The sequence below is a fragment of the Pristis pectinata genome, chromosome 4, assembly GCF_009764475.1.
Source record: "Pristis pectinata isolate sPriPec2 chromosome 4, sPriPec2.1.pri, whole genome shotgun sequence".
Lineage (NCBI taxonomy): Eukaryota > Metazoa > Chordata > Chondrichthyes > Rhinopristiformes > Pristidae > Pristis > Pristis pectinata.
Window position 1 is genome coordinate 47,914,756 of NC_067408.1, and position 19,892 is coordinate 47,934,647.

General features: G+C 40.0%; 1 protein-coding gene across 1 annotated transcript in view; it reads left to right on the forward strand.

The window, feature by feature from the left end:
• LOC127569204 (uncharacterized) overlaps window positions 1–19,892 on the forward strand; it is a 58,401-nt gene that overhangs the window by 5,265 nt on the left and 33,244 nt on the right. Inside the window, exons 2-7 of the mRNA XM_052013609.1 lie at window positions 3,358–4,412; window positions 5,434–5,495; window positions 6,404–6,442; window positions 11,736–11,809; window positions 14,166–14,197; window positions 15,853–15,978. Of these exons, the coding sequence (XP_051869569.1) occupies window positions 3,474–4,412; window positions 5,434–5,495; window positions 6,404–6,442; window positions 11,736–11,809; window positions 14,166–14,197; window positions 15,853–15,978 (1,272 nt within the window). The 5' untranslated portion in view covers window positions 3,358–3,473. The remainder of the gene's footprint in view (window positions 1–3,357; window positions 4,413–5,433; window positions 5,496–6,403; window positions 6,443–11,735; window positions 11,810–14,165; window positions 14,198–15,852; window positions 15,979–19,892) is intronic.

Consider the following 19,892-nt stretch of genomic DNA (forward strand, 5'->3'; position numbering starts at 1 on the left):
AGTTTGATTACATTTAAGACGGGTCTTCAGGAATGTAAAGTAGGCATATGTGCCCAGTAGAAGGGTTATTGAGAACAATCGGTATTCCACTTTTCCCTAGAGCTACTTGAAGCCAATATGGATCAAAGTACACCACAAAAGCAGGACAAGTAGAGGACAACATTACATTAAGAAGTGAAATATAAAATCTGGTTGAGATAGGTTTACATTAATAACCCAGAGAGATGTTTTACAGTACACTGAAAATTCTTCTTCTGCATTACTTTATAAGAAAAACATAGAAATTACACATGGTGTTCTGTGATGTCTGTATTTTTAACATCTCACATTTGTTTGCAAAGTAGAATTTGAGCCATTGTGCTTTTTTATAAAAAGGCCTTATAGATTCACTAGAAACGAGCCAGAAAACAAGATCAATCAGACTACTCAGACCATGAGTATGTGCCATCTCTTTAAAAAGTGATCCAGTCAGCACGTCTTCACTCCTCCAACTCCAATATTCTTGCAATTTTTTTTTCTCCTTCACACTTAGTGATTCCTTGCCTTTTAAGGATTACATTGAACCTGCACATAACACTCTGTTGGGCAATGCATTCCAAATTGTAACTGCTTATGACATTTTTGGGGTAAAAAGTCTTCATGTGACCTGTTTTTACCAATCAGCTGAAATTTATGCCCTCCTTTATTGACTCAGTCATTGAAAACGTATTCTTTATATAAATTCTTCATCATTTTAAAGGCCTGTATCCAGTTTCTTCACGGCCTTTTCTGCTCTACTAATAACAACCTCCAGTTCCTTAGTAACCTTAATCCATGTCTCTGGAATTTTTCTAATGATACATTTTAAGAACTTTCATGCAAAAGATTTCATTCTAAAGTATGACAAAAGAATTGGGTAAATGTTCCAGTGGAATGACTGGTATATTATTTAGGGGTATGGTAGACAGGTGGCATGAAGTGGACAAGAAATCCAGAGGTATAATTTAATAATCCAAAGATATGGTCAATTCCCAGCAGAGGGCAGATAAATTCAATTAATTAACTAAAATAAACAGAATTTAATAAAAATAATATCAATAATAATGACCATGAATAGTAATTATCATAAAACCCTATCTGGAAAAAGATCTGTCATCCATAATAGACTCCAGAACCATCTCGTTATTGGCTGACAGTGGTACAACTAGTAGAGCAGATGCTTCCGCTCCAGCAACCTCAGGTTCAACCCTGACCTACATCGCTGCCTGTGTGGAGTTTGCACATTCCCCCAGTGACCGCATGGTGCTCTGGTTTCCTCTCATATCCCGAAAGTGTGCAGGTTGATTGGTTAATTGGCTGCTGCAAATTGCACCCAGTAGATGAGTGGTAGAGTTAAGAGGCAGTTTTTGAGAATGTGGGGGAGAATAACATGGGCTAGAGTTGGATTAGTGTAAAAATGGGTGCCTGATGGCCAGTGAAGATTCAGGCTAAAGGAACCTGTTTCTGTGCTGTACCTCCTTATGACTCTGACTTTAACTCTGAAATGAACACTCAGTTGTATCACATCACTTTATTAAGAAAAACTTAAAACCAAATGCAAGAGCAAAGTACTGCAGATATTTGAAACATGAAATAAAACAGAAAATGCTGGAAATCCCGGTCAGGCATGATTGTGGAAAGAGAAACAGTTAGCCTTTCATCAACTGGGAAAAATTAAAAATGGAACAAGTTTTAAGTTAAGGATAAAGAGGGGAGGGATAGATGGAAGAAAAGAGAGGAGATTGGATGACACAAGTGGAAGTGAAGCTCAGTAAAGAGAGTGATATAAATCGATCATCACAAAGGAAATCTGAAATATAAGAATAAAGAAAAGAAAATCCAAATTCTGGAAATGTGTGCTACAAAACTTGAATAGCTGATTATTTGAAATTGTTGAATTTGGTGTAGAGTCCAGAATGGTGTAATGTACAATGTCAGAAGATGTGCTGTTCCTGGAGCTTATATTGGATTGCTTGAAACAGTATAACAGGCCAAACACTGAAAGGTCGAAGAGGGATGGAAAATGAGAGTGACATGCAACTCCAAGTTCAGTGGTGTTTTTGTGGATTGGCTGGTGATGTTCTGCAAAGTGGTCACCCAATCTGTGTTTGGTTTCCCCAGAGTGGAGGAGATCACATGGGAATCACCAAATGCAGCTTACTAAATTGGGAGAAATATAAGTAAATCACTGATTCACCTGTAAGAACAGATTGCATTTCAAGATTATGGAAAGGCAAATATTGCATCTCCTGTGGTTTCATGAGAAGGTGCTGCGAGAGGTTGACTGGGTGTTGGTGAAAATGGAAGTGCGGACCAGCACATTGCTGAGAAGTTGGTTCCTTTGGAATATTGAAAGAGGATGAGAGGGGAGGGAAAGATGTCTAATGGTACTATTGTGTAGTATACGTCAGAAGTAATAGACCAAATGGACCACCTGGCATTAAACAAAGCTGCTGGAGAAGACACCATCTTAGCACAGTTGATCCAGCAAATATCTACTCGTACTAGCCAAGGCAGTATCCTAGGCCCAACTCTTTCCACTTTCCATTTATTCCCTCTGTAAATCTGAGAGTAGCAAGTATAACCAGCTTGCCTGGAAGCAAGGTTTTGTTTTGAGCTACAAATCTACAGCATTATAGAAGGGATTGTTTTGGAACCCATAGCCATTCCTTTGTATAATATTTGCTGCTGTTGGTTGATACTATCTGGAGTGAATTAAGTAAGTTGGAGACTAGATCTGCAATGGCGAGAATTTCAGAAAACCCTAACTGAGCCGCTAGATGTGTCATATTTAGCTCAGTGATGGTGTCACACAACAAAAAGGATGTCCTCACTGTGAATGTAGGACTTTGTTCCCAGAAACACTGCATGGTGTCCTCTCTTATTTATACCATTCTGGGAAGATGCAACAGCAGGTAGATTGGTATTTTCCTCCACGTTGGTTCTTTGCAACTGTAGAAACTCGCAATTTTTTTATTCTTTTTCACTTGTGGGCTCTTCCATCATTGAAATTGAGGATGTTCATGGAGCTGTGTCCTCTCATTAGCTGCTTAGTGTTCAGAATATATAAAAATAGTACATCAAAAGAATATCAAGTCGATTGCTTTTATCCCCAAATATTAGGTTTTGATTTTTCATTTTCCCATGTTTTTGTGCTTATCTGTCCACACATATTGAGAATGGTGTAAATGCAAACATAAATTCTTCATAAAAGATTTAATTAGGTGCTTGTCCAAGTTACTATGTAAATATTACGGTCACTTGTCTTTTAAAGTTCTGGACCTTTTGAGTATCTTGAAAACTTTTTTCATAGACTTAATGTTTTTCTTTACTTTTCAGCATTGGTGAAATTATTAGTCATACTTCTATCAAAATGGACATGTTTACTGAAACTTAACTACTGAAGGTCCAATTCACTTTGAATCGACTTGATGTAGCTCATCTCTCCTGCCAAAATGTCAAAGAGTCAGAACATAATTGGTTATGCTAAAAAGGTTCATTTTCAAGATGCAAATGTTAATCTTCCTGCACCAGAGAAGTCTCATGTTGTTCAAATAGAACTCGAGAAACTGGGCCAAATTCCATATGGTACAATACATTTAGGAAGGGATCAGAAAATTAAGCAGGATGTGGAAACCTGTCAAAGTATCGAGTGGCAAGGTATAAGATTGCAGTCTCAACAGCAGATTTTGGGTGATGCTCCATCTTGTAAAGTCAGCACTGCAACAAGTGATTTACCTTTCTCTGAAACTGGACAGCAAAACCAGCCATCATCAAGTGTTAAGAAACTAGTTGGTCCACAAAAGACCAGTAACATTTTAACTGCCTTTGGCCTTTCATCTAAGGATCTGGATGAAGTGGAGAGCTATCCTTCAGACAAGCTAACACTTGATTCTTTGCCAAAGATTCTTAAGCAGATTAAAAAGAAAAGAGCATCTTTGAAACACATTAAAGGTGATAGTTCTCCACAACAAAGCCAGTCCAACAGGATTCCCCGTGATGATGGAATTGGAGAAAAAAAGTCAACAGAAAGGAGTTCAGAAAGTCAGGACACAGTGTGCAAACCTCTGGTCAATTATGGATATGATCTTTCCTCTGGAGAGTCAAGTGCTGGATCTGAACAGGAAGGAAAAAGTGGTGAGGCTTTCCATAAAAAAGAGAGGCATTTTTCTGAATCACCACATCATGTAAGTAAATTCGATTCCGATTCTGAATCCGAAATTGATTACGAAGTAGTTGAGGAGCTTCCTTTTCCATGTGCAGAAGAACAATCTGTCCTTGAGAAAAAGCGGAGAACTCCGATTCTGCAAAACATAAAGGATTTTCTTGGTTATTTGCCAGTGGTACTCCCACACTGTTGTTCACTTTGTGACAAAACAATTGATACTCTGCAGGTGAGTTACTTGGTAATATCTTTTTCTTATTTCTGACATCTCACCTTTGCTCCTTGATGAGATTATAAGATTTCAACTTAAGGTTGTGAATTTATTTTATTATTTTGGTGAAAAACTCTAAATACTGTTTACAAAATGTTCTTAGGCAATTGTATTTCTCATTAAATTTTATACCTCCACTTTGTGAATAACACTGTTCAGCATGCTGAGGTAGTGTTCATGGATTGTTCAGAAATCTAATGGCAGAGGGGAAGAAGCTGTTCCTGAATCATTGAGTTTGGGCCTTAAGCCTCCTGTACTTGCTCCCTGATAGTAGTAAGGAGAAGAGGGCATGTCTCAGATGGTGAGGGTCCTTAATGATTGATGCCACATTCTTGTGGCACTGTCTCTTGAAGAAGTCCTCGACGATGGGGAGGGTTGTGTCCATGATGGAGCTGGCTGAGTCTATAACCCTCTGCAGCTTCTTGCGATCCTGTGCATTGGAGGCTCAACACCAGGCTGTGATGCAAGTAGTCAGGATGCTATCCACCATACATCTATAGAAATTTGTAAGAGTCTTTGGTGATATACCAAATCTCCTCAAACTCCTAATGAAGTAGAGCTGATATTGACACAAACTATGATAGCCTTTAATGATTTGCCTATGATCAATTAGTGCAATTCACACTTGCCTTTTGCAGCTTAGTTTAGTGCACATGAATAAGATTCAACTTCATATGATCTTGGCTCTATACAAAAACAGAAAATGCTGAAAAAAGCAGCATCAGTGGGGAGAGAAACTGATTCAACATTTCAGGTAAAGGACCCTTTATCAGAACTATAAAAGTGAGAAGACAAACATGTTAAGTTGCAGAGAAGTGGAGGGGTAGAGAGAACAGAAGGAATGAATGTCTATAATTGGGTTCAGACCAAAGTTGCTTTTATTGGTTGTATATAATTCCAATTTGTCTTAAGACTAGTATAATTGATAATTATACCTTTTATTGTTAAAATAATCTAATTTTTTTTTCATATTGTACAGGATTGGAATCAGCATATGAATGATCCATTACACAAGCTACGTTGCCTGTTACTTCAGAGAGTGTATGTAATTTTTTAACAAATATTATGCTGATCAAATACTTGCTCTCACCAATATTTTTTATGGTTGAGGTATAAGGCAGGAGTATATTTACAAATGGTTTTCATTTTCTGATCTAGTGTCATTGGATTATGGGAAACATTGGACTTTTGAGGTTCAAATTCAATACAGGCAACTCCTTTGTTACTGCCATATGGGTAAGGGAAATTTGACCTTACAGAATTCACAAATCAGTACCTAAACATTTGAGATAAGGAATAAAATTCACTCTCTCAGAATTTGTATGAGAAAGAAAGTAAATGAATAAATGCAATTTAAGTTTAATAGGATGGGGTAGGAGTGCAGATTCATTTTGGAATTTAGAGAAAAGGAGTATGGCTGGGATGATTGAAAGCCACATATTTCTTGGAAAATAGACATGGATTGTGTTGATGCTATTAAAATTCTCAATTAAATTTGACAATGGAGTTCTTTAAATATCAAGAAAAGGCAGTTGAGAAATACAATGTGACATTACTATCATAACAGTCAAAGGATCCTACTTCCTGCTATCAATACACTGGGATTTCCGATGAGTTATGTACGAGATGCATTCCATCCAAATAATGTAGAGTGATTTGTGGTAATATACCATTTGTACATTATGTATTATTTTTGTGCTTACTGTGGTAAGATTATTATTCAGGTGGTGCAGTGAGAAAGTAAGTTGGTTGAGCTGAGAACAAGACAAATTTGGTTCTATGATTTACAGAAGGTTTTAGCAGCTGTTTGCTTTCTGTGAAAAATAACCCAAAATTGTACATTTTAAAACAGGAAATTATTTTTCATTTAGGTGACCATGTATTTAACAACTACTATAGTGCACCATGATGTTGCTGATCAAGTTAATATTCTCCAAATTTATTTCTAGCTACCCAGATTGGGTTCCTGGAGAATTACCAGTTGCAAAGTAAGTGCAGCTACATTTAGAACTTTGTGAATAGTGGTGGTCCTCACTTGTCCAAAGTGTTTGGTAGATAAAGTGTGAGAATTCTGATTCAAGTCTATGAATTCTGGTGCATTTGCGCCAATAAATCTTGGTTTCAATAGGAATTTTTAGTGTCCGAGTCCTTCACTTGATCAATTGCTCCTTATGGATTTCAAAGTGATCAGCACTATCAGTCACAGCTGGCCTCTCACTGGATGAGCATCTGTACCATCAAGGTTTATTGTCCTTCACACAAAGAAGGAAGTGATGCTGTTGGACTATTGAAAATTTCATTACTAGAGTCAAAATAGTTATTCTCCACTGAGTTGTATTCCTTTCAAGTCCAGGAACATTGATAAGATCTGAGCAGAGAAGACAGGTCTGATGACAAGCCTGTGGTGGACAAAAAAAAACTTGTGGATATTCTTCTGCTGGATCTTCACTGATCATCGTTGGATAAAGTTTAGACCATAAGACATAGGAGCACAATTAGGTCATTTGGCCCTTTGAGTCTGCTCTGTCATTCAATCATGGCTGATTCATTTTTACTTCTCAACGCCATTCTCCTGCCTTTCCGCGTAACCTTTGATGCCCTTACTAATCAAGAACCTGTCAACCTCTGCTTTAAATATACTCAATGATTTGGCCTCCACAGCCGTCTGTGGCAATGAATTCAACAGATTCACCACCCTCTGGCTGAAGAAATGCATCTTCATCTGTTCTAAAGGGATATCCTATTCTGAGGCTGTGCTCTCTGGTCCTAAAGCTCCCACAACTGGAAACATCCTCCACACATCCACTCTATCCAGGCCTTTCAATAGTTGGTAGGTTTCAATGAGATTCCCCCCCACCGCCCCCTCCATCCTTCTAAACTCCAGCAAGTACAGGCCCAGAACCATCAAACGCTCCTCGTAAGTTAACCCTTCCATTCCCAGGATCATTTTTTTTTAAAACCTCTTCTGGACCCTCTCCAATGCCAACACATCCTTCCTTAGATATGGGGCCCAAAACTGCTCACAATACTCCAAATGTGGTCTGACCAACACTTTATAAAGCCTCAGCGTTACATCCTTGCTTTTATATTCTAGTCTTCTTGAAATGAATGCTAACCTTTGCCTTCTTTACTACCAACTCAACCTGCATGTTAACCTTGAGAGAATCCTGCTCCCCGTTTAGAAAATAGTTTATGCCTTTATTCCTTCTACCAAAGTGCATGACCATATTTATCACTGTATTCCATCTGCCACTTCTTTGTCCATTCTCCCAACCTGTCCAAGTCCTTCTGCAGACTCCCTGCTTCCTCAGCACTACCTGCCCCTCCACCTATCTTTGTATCGTCCACAAACATGGCCACAAAGCCCTTAATTCTGTCATCCAGATCATTACCATACAACTTGAAAGTAGCAGACCCAACACTGACCCCTGGAAAACACCACTAGTCACCAGCAACCAATGAGAAAAGGCCCCCTTTATTCCCACTCTTTGCCTTCTGCCAGTCATCCAATTTTCTATCCATGCTAGTACCTCTCCTGTAATACCATGGGCTCCTATCTTGTTTAGCAGCCTCATGTGCGGCTTCTGAAAATCCAAGTAAACAACATCGACTGACCCTCCTTTGGCTATCTTGCCTGTTACTTCCTCAAAAAATTCCAACAGATTTATCAGGCAAGATCTCCCCTCAAGGAAACCATGCTGACTTCTGCCTAATTTATCATGAGCTTCCAAGTACCCCAAAACCTCATCCTTAATAATGGACTCTAACATCTTACCAACCACTGCAGTCAGGCTAACTGGCCTATAATTTCCTGTCTTTTGCCTCCCTTCTTAAAGAGTGGCGTGACATTTGCCATTTTCCAGTCCTCCGGAACCATTCCTGACTGTAGTGATTCTTGAAAGTTCACTACTAATGCCTCCACAGTCTCTTCAGCTACCTCTTTCAGAACCCTGGGGTGTAGTCCATTCGGTCCAGGTGACTTATCTACCTTCAGACCTTTTGGTTTCTCAAGCACCTTCTCCTTAGTAATAGCGATTACACTCACTTCTGCCCCCGACTCTCGAATTTCTGGCATGTTGCTGGTGTCTTCCATGGTGACGACTGACAAAATACTTATTTATTTTGTTCACCATTTATTTGTTCCCCATTACTATCTCTCCAGCATCATTTTCCAGCGGTCTGATGTCCACTCTTGCCTCTTACTCTCTCTCATATATCTCAAAAAACTTTTGGTATCCTCTTATTGGCTAGCTTACCTTCATATTTCATCTTTTCTCCCCTTATTGCTTTCTTAATTGCTTTCTGTTGGTTTTTAAAATCTTCCCAATCCCCTAGCTTCCCATTAATTTTTGCAATATTGTATGCCCTCTCATTTGCTTTTACGCTGGCTTTAACCTTCCTTGTCAGCCACAGTTGCCTCATCCTTTTTTAGAATGCTGTTTCTGCTGTTTCTCCTTTGGAATGAACTGATCCTGCGTTTTCCAAATTACTCCCAGAAACTTCTGCCATTGCTGCTCTACTGTCATTCCTGGTAGGGTCCCCTTCCAATCAACTTTGGCCAGCTCCTCTCTCATGCCTCTGTAGTTAACTATACTCAACTGTAATACCGATACATCCGATTTCAGCTTCTCCCTCTCACACTGCAGGGTGAATTCTATCATATGATCACTGACTCCCAAGGGTTTCTTTACCTTTAGCTCCCTTGTAAGGTCTGGTTCATTGCACAACAACAAATTCGGAACTGCCTTTTCCCTAGTGGGCTTGACCACAAGCTGCTCCAAAACACCATCTCGTAGGCATTATACAGATTCCTTCCCTTGTAATTCAGTACTAACTGGATTTTTCCCAATCCACATGCATATTGATATCTCCCATGACCACTGTAACATAACCCTTTTTACATGCCTTTTCTATCTCCTGTTGTAATTTGTACCCCACATCCTGGCTACTATTCGAGGCCTGTATAAAATTCTGATCAGGGTTTTTTGTTTTACCCTTGCAGTTTCTCAACTCTACCCACAAGGATTCTACATCTTCTGATCCTATATTACTTCTTTCTAAGGATTTGATTTGATTTCATTTTTTTTTTAACCAACAGAGCCACCCCACCCCCTCTGCCCACCCACCTGTCTGTCTTTTCAGTAGCATGTGTATCCTTGGATGTTCAGCTCCCAGCTGTGATCTTCTTTCAAGCATAACTCTGATGCCCACAGCATCATATCTGCCAATTTCTAACTGCGTTATGAGCTCCTCTACCTTATTTATAATATAGCTCCCTCCTTCCCCAATACTGGTGCCAATGTCCCACGACTTCAAACCCACTTCTCCCACACCAATCTTTGATGCAGGCATTTAACTCGCTAATCTTATTGACCCTGTGCCAATTTGCACATGGCTTAGGTAGCAATCCAGAGATTATTGCCTTTTTGGTTCTGCTTTTTAATTTAGTCCCTAGCTGCTCAAATTCCCACAGCAGAACCTCTTTCCTTGCTCCACATACATCATTGGTACCCACGTGGGCTATGACAACTGGATTTTTCCCCTCCCATTCTAAATTCCTCTGTAGGTCAGATGAGATACCCTAAACCCAGGCACACAGCCTTCAGATCCCTCAATCCTTGCAACAGAGAATTGTCTATTCCCTGAGTATACTATTCCCCATTCACAACTAATTTCTCTTCTCTGCCCCCTCTGAAATGGCTTCCCAAACCACAGTTTGGTTGCTCATCCTTCCTGCAGCCCCACTCTTATCCACCCAGGGAGCAAGGATCTCACACTTGCTGTGCATGCTCAAAGGCTGAGGCTCCTCCTGTACTACCTCTTGGATCCCCCTTCCTGCCTCACTCATAGTCACACCCTCTTGTCCATGACCACAGACCAAATTTGAAGTAGTTAATCTGATGGATGTGACTGCCTCCTGAAACACAGCATCCAGGTAACTCTCCCCCTCCCTGATGCATCACTGTGTTTGAATCTCAGATTCCAGGTCATCAACTTTGAGCCTGAGTTCCTTGAGCAACCAACACTTGCTGCAGATGTGGTCACCAGGAGCCACAAAGGGGTCCACCATCTCCCACATCATGCAGCTACAACACATCACATGATCCTGCATCCCTACTTTATTTGATTAGTTATAATTTGATGTCTTTATTTAACAATTATAAAAAAAATCCGTACCTGTTGTTACCCACTACTCACCTGTGCCTCCTCACCAAAGCTTCAGAGTTCCCACTCTCACTATGGCTGCTGTGCTTTGCCCCATCTTCCTTTTATTGGCCGAGTTGCCACACACTTAGCCAATCACACAACTTTAAAACAAAAACTGCTAGCTCCTCCCCTCTGCTGCTATGGCTGCTGTAATTGAAGAACTGTTGTGGCAGATGGAGAGCTAAATGTGGCACCATTCAATTAAAAATCTACAATTGATTGAGAAGTAAACAAAAAAATCTGTAATTACTCTTCAGAGATAGTATTTGTGGAGCAAGAAACATAGTTGTTGCCTTGAATCTGTGACTTTGTCAGAATAGGAAAATGCTACAAATCTAATGGTTTTAAGCAAATACAGTACAACTTCAGGGAAAGTGGTATGCAGCAGGGCAGAGGAAGTAAGGACAAGAGGGAAGCTCTGTTTTTTGTTTTCCACTTCCTCCCTCTCTGCCTCTACATACCTCAGCCTTTGCTGTATAGTACTTGTAATTGTATTTGAACCTGCTAACATCCGTAATGTTTTCTGTTTCTGATGGAAGGTCACAAACTTGAAATAATTGCTTCCTTCTCCACAAATGCTGTCAGATCTTCTGAGTGAGTTTTTTTGTTGTTTATATTTCAGAATTCTGGTATCTAGAATATTTTACCTTTTTGTCTTCTCAAAAGGTGATGTTTCAGATATAGAAGTTTCTTTCATATAAATCTCCCACATTATTAAGTAATATTTTAGTTACTTTGAACCACTGTAATTATTTAATCATTCCATTTTAACTAAGAAGTAAGTCGAAACCAAGGTAATTGAATTACAATGAAAACTAAAGCCAAGAATTTTTGTGAATGTGGTCACAACTAAATTTTATCTAAGTTTTGAAGGAGGATTAACAGTTAGTGGTCTTGCCAGTTTCTACATAACCTAAGTAATTAGAGTTAAGTTAGTTATTAATTTAAAAGTAATATATAATTAGTTTTGTAAACTTTAAAAGTTGGTGCTCTCTATAATTTGTGTATGATACTCAATTACTAAAGTAATGTTATTAAAATACATTAAAGCTATATTTTTTTGGTTGCATGTAGGAAAAATCTAGTTGAGAAAGACAAGGTTACAACTGTTGTACTCAAAAAAAAGGTGAAGATGAAAAGCAATGCAGGTAAAATTAAACTGAATTATGCTACTGATGATGAACACTTGCAGTTTTGTTTCTCATATTATTTTAGTTTTATCGATTATTCAGCATACCTCTAAATGCAGCTGTTTCACTAGGGGAGATCCTTACCTATTCTCCTAAGTGGTAATGTGGCCCTTGCACAGCAGTTTGTTCTTTCATTTGATTTTGGTAGGTATCTTAGTTTCAGTATTTTCTTTTGTCCTTTTCTCATCAGTTTAGCACTTTCTCTTGTAAGTGTCTGGAAGCTGCTACCTTTATTTATATTTGTTGTACTTTGTCTAGGGAACAGAGGAATAGGATTAAGCTATTTTGCTTCTCAAGCCTTTCCTATTCAGGGATATCATATGCCTCAGATCCCTTTTTATCCCTTTATATTTCTGGCTAATGGAAATCTATGTTTCAGATTTAACGTTAAGTGTTGTCTCTTGTCATTTATGGAAAACTGTTTTAATATGTAGGAGCGTTACCTAACTTCTGAGAAGTCTGGCTTCTAGTCTTTCGATTCTGCCCCCAGATCCAGATTTATTAAGCGACGATATCATAGAACAGTGTAGCATGGGATAGGCCCCTTGGCCCACAATGTTGTGCTGAACTAATTAAATCAATGACTCTTAACTAATCTAATCCCTTTTCCCCACACATTGACCATATCCTTTCCTTCTCTGCATATTTATGTACCTACCTAAGAGTCTCTTAATCATTCCTATGCTATCTGCCTCTACCACCACCCCTGGCAGTGCATTCCAGGCCCCCACCACTCTCTCTGTTTAAAAAAAACTTGACTTGCACATCTCCTTTGTATTTTCCCCCTCTCACCTTAGATACATGCCCTCTAGTATTAGACATTTCAATCCTGGGAAAAAAGAAACTGGCTATGTACTCTATCTATGCCTTGCATAATTTTATAAATTTCTATCAAGTCTCCACTCAGCCCCAGTTTGTCCAACCTCTCCTCATAGCATATGTCCTCCAAACCAGGCAGCATCCTGGTAAACTTCCTCTGTACTCACATCTTTCTTACAACGAGGTGACCAGAATTGAACCTAATACTCTAAATGTGGCCTAACCAGAGTTTTATAAAGCTGTAACATAATTTCCTGGCTTTTAAACTCAGTGCCTTGACTAATGAAGGCAAGCGTACCATACGCCTTCTTTACAACCCTATCAACCTCTGCGGCCACTTTTAGGGAGCTGTGTGCCTGGACCCCAAGATCCCTCTGTTCATCAATACTTCTAAAGATCCTGCCATTAATTGTGTACTCTCCCTTTATGCTGTATCTCCTAAAGTGCAACACCTCACACTTGCCCGGATTAAACTCCATCTGCCACTTCTCCACCCATATCTGCAACTGATCTATATCCTGCTGTATCCTTTGGCAATCTTCTATGCAATCCACAACGCCACCAATCTTTCTGTCATCTGCAAACTTACTCACCCATTTTCATTCAAATCAAAGAGAGAGAGAGAGAGATATAGAGAGATAGATATATATAGATATAGATAGATATAGATAGATAGATATAGATATATATGACAAACAACATAGGTCACAGTACAGATCCCTGCAGAACACCACTAGTCACAGACTTCCATCCAGAATAAGACCCATCCACCACTACCCTTCTATGGGCAAGCCAATTTTGGATCCAATCAGCTATCACCATGGATCCCATACGTCTTAATTTTTTGGATGAGCCTGCCATCTGGGACCTTGTCAAATGCCTCACTAAAATCCATGTATACAAAGTCAAAGTCAAATTTATTATTATATGCCCAAGGAAATGGATGCACAGGTGCAATGAAAACTTACTTGCAGCATCATCACAGGCACATAGCATCATATAAGCAACATCCACAGGAAAAACATAAATTATGCATAAATTATACATAATTTTTACAAGAAAAAACAATTATAATATAAAAACATCCACTGCTCTTTTATCATTTGTATTTACCTTATTATTTTCCCTTAATAGCTTGAAAGCTTTACTTAATCTTCTGTTATCCTTACAAATTTCATATATTGTTGGAAATGATAGATTATTGTTTTACTGTGACTGCTCCTTATACCTTTATACTGAATTTGTAATAGAATCACCCGTTAACATGCAAAATCAAAGGTAAGCACCTGTTACTGTCTATTGTATAACAAGGCATGAAAACAGTAGGGAAGAGAAAATTAATCTATTTAAGTGTATTTGAACTCTTGGTTAATTTTCTGTCTTTAGCTAAGAAGACATTGATTTGCAGTAAATATGCTAAAGTCTTTGAGTTAATTTCTGTAAATATTGCATTGAAAGCAAGCTTCATAGAAATGTTTCTGTGGTTTATTTTCAGATATTCCTATGCCAAGCAAACGAGAAAGCCTGGTCAGTGTTAATTTAATTCTAATGTACATGTAATTCTTAGAAATACAATATTGGGCTGCTCAAATTCATTATGATAGAGTCCAAAATATGAAGAAACTGGCAAAAGACTTTTGGTAGATATTGTGAAATTCTATTTCATTTTTGATCACTGTACACTCGAGAATGATACTCATTTCATTTAAAGAACAGTTTAAGTGGAAGTGTGTTACTGAATCTGACTACTGTTTTGGCACCTCCCATCTTCCGAGTATTTTGTTTTAACTGATTGATGTTATTCTCTCTTATCTTGTGCTTATATCAACACAGGACAAGACCATTAGATCTATGCTGGATTCCAGGGGAGAAATCCTAATAGTCATAAAGTCACATAGCATGGAAACAGGGCCTTCGGCCCAATGAATCCATGCCAATCAAGATTTCCATCTAAGCTAGTCCCATTTGCCTGGTTTGACCCATATCCCTCTAAACCTTTCCTATCCATGTACGAGTCCAAGCACCTTTTAAGTGTTGTTAATGTACCTGCCTCAACCAGTTCCTCTGACAGCTCATTCCATATACTGACCACTCCCTGGGTGAAAAAGTTGCCTCTCAGGTTCCTATTAAATCTCTCCCTTCTCACCTTAAACCTGTGTCCTCTGGTTCTTCATTCCCCAACCCTGGGGGGAAAAAACTGTGCACATTCACCCTATCTACGTCCCTCATAATTTTGTATACCTCTATAAGATCACCCCTCATTCTCCTACACTCTATAATGAAAAAAGTCCCAACCTGCGCAACCTCTCTCCATGACTCAGCCCCTTGAGTCCCAGCAACGTACTTGTAAATCTCCTCTGCACTCTTCCTGGCATAATGGCGTCTTTCTTATCCTATTTCCTCTCTCCCTCATTCCCTGTACCTCTGCAACTTATTCTCTCTTACACCTGCTTATCAACTCCCCTTTGGTTCTTTTTTTTTGCTATTAGTCTCCACTAAGGGGTAATTTACAGTGGCCAGTTAACTCACTGGCATATGTTTGGGATGGGGGAGGAAACTGGATCATGCAGGAAAAACCCACACAATTACTGAGGTAAGGTACAAAATCGGCACAGAAAGCACCCAACGTCAAGATTGAACCTAGTCCCCCTGGAGCTGTGAGGCAGCAGCACAGACTGCTGCTCCATCATGCCACTTTTGAATTACTCAGTCCTCTGTCTGATGATGTGACAAGAATTTATGAAAGGAGTTGCATGCATGTTCAGGTGATGCCAATCTAATCCCAAATAATGAGTGCTCTAGCTTCTCTGTGTTACTTATTTCCTGTTAGAGAACGAGTGATGAGCTGTTCTAAGATTGTTGTTAATTATGTTGTTGATTTAACCAGTGAAACAAATGGTTGTATATTGTAGGTTCTTATACTCTGATTTTTTTTCCTCGCTTTGAGCACAAATCACTCTCCCCAGCCCCACCTCTCTCACACCATGCCTTTTCCCTTTTGATAAAGTACTGGGCCAGTGATTGTAACACTTATGTTCAGTAGTAATGCATCATTATAAGATTCAGCATTTAAAATAAACTACCTCTCATTTCTCTCCATAGATGCTGTCTGACCTGCTAAGTTCCTTCAGCGTTTTGTGTGTGTTCCACCTCTCACTATTTTTTAACATTGTCTCCTCTAGAAAGACCCACATAGTAGAATTGTGGTACTTGGCAATCTGCCTTCATCTGGTTTTTCAGACTTTGATACTGTGAGACTTGGTTCTACTTTTGGAAGAGTACTCAAGTACCTAAAAGTGGGGGAAAAGGTAATGTAACAGTCTTTTTATATTTTAAAGTTAGCTCAGAGAAAGAATTCTGTCTGTATTGTGTGGCTTGACATTATGTAACTGTTAGATTAGATCAAGTAATGATGGAGTACAGATGTGGTTATCTATCTTAGACAGCAAAAGCTATGGGAAAATGTACTGGAACTATTTGAAATCATGGTTTAGAATAAAATATTCTGGTTTTTTTTAGTGGCTGAGGAGTTTTTAATGAAAAACAGATTTTAGGCAATTGGCAAGAGAATCACAATGAAAGGAAGATTTTTTTTAATATAAAGAGTGTTAGGATTGAGAATTCATTGCTTGAGGATATAGGATAAAGGATATAGATTCATTAGAAGCCTTCAAACAAAAATTGGGTAAATTCTTGAAAGATAAAAGGATTGCTGGGATACAGTGAAAGGACAGGTAAGTGGGACCAGTTTGGTCTTCAACATAGCTGGTGCAGTCTAGATGGGCTGAATGGTAGCCTCCCATGCAGTACTATTATTTAATTCACAAACTCCAAATATTTCTAAACATTTTGTGGCATGAGTTACTGTTTCAGAAGATCCCATTACTTTCTCTTTACCTGGTTCTTTATTCTCCATGTCTGTGTGCTGTTTCCACTGTATGCTTGTTGTAGCTCACTTGAATAATCTTTTCAAACTATATACTCTCGATTCCTGCCTTCAGCTTCACAAGCTCTTGGTCACTTCTTCATTGTTTATATTGTTGTACTGGAAATGCATCTTTTGGTGCCACCTGTCATCCAATGGGGATTATTTTCAAAAAAACTATTTTGTCTTGTTTTCTCTCTCCTTAATTAAAAGTCTGCTGTCCCCAGCTCTTTTCCATGTCGTGCTTTTCATCCTTCTGTCCTCTTACAAAAGTGAGGAATGTTTCTCCAATACTTGATTTTGTTTAATGTCAGGAACTAACCAAAATGCACTGTTCCTCCAGGAAATTGTTTTTATTTGTTATTTTCTACATTTATTTAAAATCTGAACCATAGAACCATACAACACAAAACAGGCCCTTCGGCCCACCATGTTGTGCTGTCCATCAAACCACCCTCACACTATCTAACCCTTTCCTCCCGCATATCCCTCTATCTCACATTCCTTCATGTGCCTATCCAACAAACTCTTGAACCTGTCCAATGTATCTGCCTCCACCACCACCCCAGGCAGTGCATTCCATGAACCAACCACTCTCTGGGTGAAAAACCTCCCCCTGACACCTCCCCTGAACCTCCCACCCATAACCTTAAAGCCATGCCCTCTCGTCTTGAGCATTGGTGCCCTGGGAAGGAGGCGCTGGCTGTCTACTCTATTTATTCGTCTCAATATTTTATATACCTCTATCATGTCTCCTCTCATCCTCCTCCTTTCCAGTGAATAAAGCCCTAGCACCTTAAACCTATGCTCATATTCCATATGCTCTAATCCAGGCAGCATCCTGGTAAATCTCCTCTGCACCCTCTCCAACGCCTCCACATCCTTCCTATAATGCGGCAACCAAAACTGAACACAGTACTCTAAGTGTGGTCTAACTAGAGTTTTGTAAAGCTGCATCATCACTTCGCGGCTCTTAAACTCAATCCCACGATTTATGAAAGCTAACATCCCATAGGCCTTCTTAACTGCTCTATCCACCTGTGAGGCAACTTTCAGTGAACTGTGAATATGAACCCCCAGATCCCTCTGCTCCTCCACACTGCCAAGTACTTTGCCGTTTACCTTGTACTCTGCCCTGGAGTTTGTCCTTCCAAAGTGTACCACCTCACACTTCTCCAGATTGAACTCCATCTGCCACTTGTCAGCCCAGCTCTGCATCCTATCAATATCCCTCTGTAAGTTCCGACAGCCCTCCACACTATCCACAACACCGCCGATCTTAGTGTCACCCGCAAACTTACTAACCCAGCCTTCCACCCCCTCATCTAAGTCATCTATAAATATCACAAAAAGTAGAGGTCCCAGAACCGATCCCTGCGGGACACCACTAGTCACTGCCCTCCAATCCGAGGGCACTCCTTCCACCACAACCCTCTGCTTTCTACAGGCAAGCCAATTCCTAATCCACACAGCCAAGCTTCCCTGGATCCCTTGGTCTCTGACCTTCTGAAGAAGCCTACCATGAGGAACCTTATCAAATGCCTTACTAAAATCCACATAGACCACATCCACCGCACTACCCTCATCAATCTTCCTGGTCACCTCCTCAAAGAACCCTATCAGGCTTGTGAGGTAAGATCTTCCCTTCACAAAGCCATGCTGACTGTCCCTAATCAGTCCATGATTCTCCAGGTGTTCATAGATCCTATCCCTTAGAATCCTTTCTAACAGCTTACCCGCCACAAACGTAAGGCTCACTGGTCTGTAATTCCCTGGACTATCCCTACTACCTTTTTTGAACAAGGGGACAACATTCGCCACCCTCCAATCCTGCAGCACCATCCCCGTGGACAACGAGGACTCAAAGATCCTTACCAGCGGTTCAACAGTCTCCTCCCTCGCCTCTCGAAGCAGCCTGGGGAAAATCCCATCAGGCCCCGGAGAATTATCTGTCTTGATATTATTTAACAACTTCAACACATCCTCTCTCTTGATATCTACACCCTCCAGAACATTACCCTTACCAGCACTCCCTTCCGCGTCATCAAGACCCCTCTCCTTGGTGAATACCGAAGAGAAGTATTCATTGAGAACCTCTCCCACTTCTGCCGCCTCCAGGCACGTTCTCCCACCTTTGTCTTTAATCAGACCTACCTTTACCCTAGCCATCCTCCTACCCTTCACGTACGTGAAAAAGGCCTTGGGATTTTCCTTAATCCTACTAGCCAATGCCTTTTCATGTCCCCTTCTAGCTCTCCTCAGCCCTTAAGTTCCTTCCTCGCTACTCTATATTCCTCACGGGCCCTGTCTGAACCTTGCTGCTTATACCTTATGTATGCTACCTCCTTCTCCCTAACTAGTCGTTCCACTTCTCTCGTCACCCACGGTTCCTTCATCCTGCCATTCCTTCTCTGCCTCACCGGGACATATTTATCCCTAACATCCTGCATAAGATCCCTGAACATCGACCACATCTCCATGGTACATTTCCCTTCAAAAAGGACATCCCACTTTACACTCCCAAGTTCTCTCCTTATAGCCTCATAGTTCGCCCTTCCCCAATTAAATATCTTCTTGTCCTCTCTGCACCTGTCCCTGTCCATGACAATTTTAAAGGTTATGGAGCAATGGTCACTGTCCCCCAAATGCTCACCCACCAATAGATCCTTCACCTGTCCCGGTTCATTTCCTAAAACTAGATCTAGCATGGCATTCCCTCTAGTCGGCCTGTCGACATACTGTGTCAGGAATCCCTCCTGGACACATTTAACAAATTCCGTCCTATCTAAACCTTTGGCACTAAGCAGGTTCCAGTCTATATTTGGGAAGTTGAAGTCTCCCATTATAACAACCCTGTTATTTTTGCTTCTCTCCAAACACTGCCTGCCAATCTGCTCCTCTATATCTCTACCGCTACCTGGGGGCATATAGAATACTCCTAGTAGAGTAACTGCTCCTGTCTTGATTCTCGTTATGCCTAGAATAACTAACTGCTCCAATAGTCCAACGCTTGCAACAGTTTGCTGCTGTTTCTGTAGTCTTTGAATGTCCAGAGAGAAAAAAAATAGTGTATCTGCCTTTCAAAATATAGAAAATAGAGACAACTGGAATCAGCCACTGTAAGGGTAAATGAAAGCTCTAGCCTGTAATTCATAGCCTAAAAGTGTAGTTTAGTTGTGCACTTCCATCATTTCCAGCTTCTCCTCTAGTATGGAATTATCCATTTGCTAGTGATATGCTCAGACACTTTTGTGTAGAGAACTTGGAGTTTGATTGGCTTGATGTAAAAGGAAGACA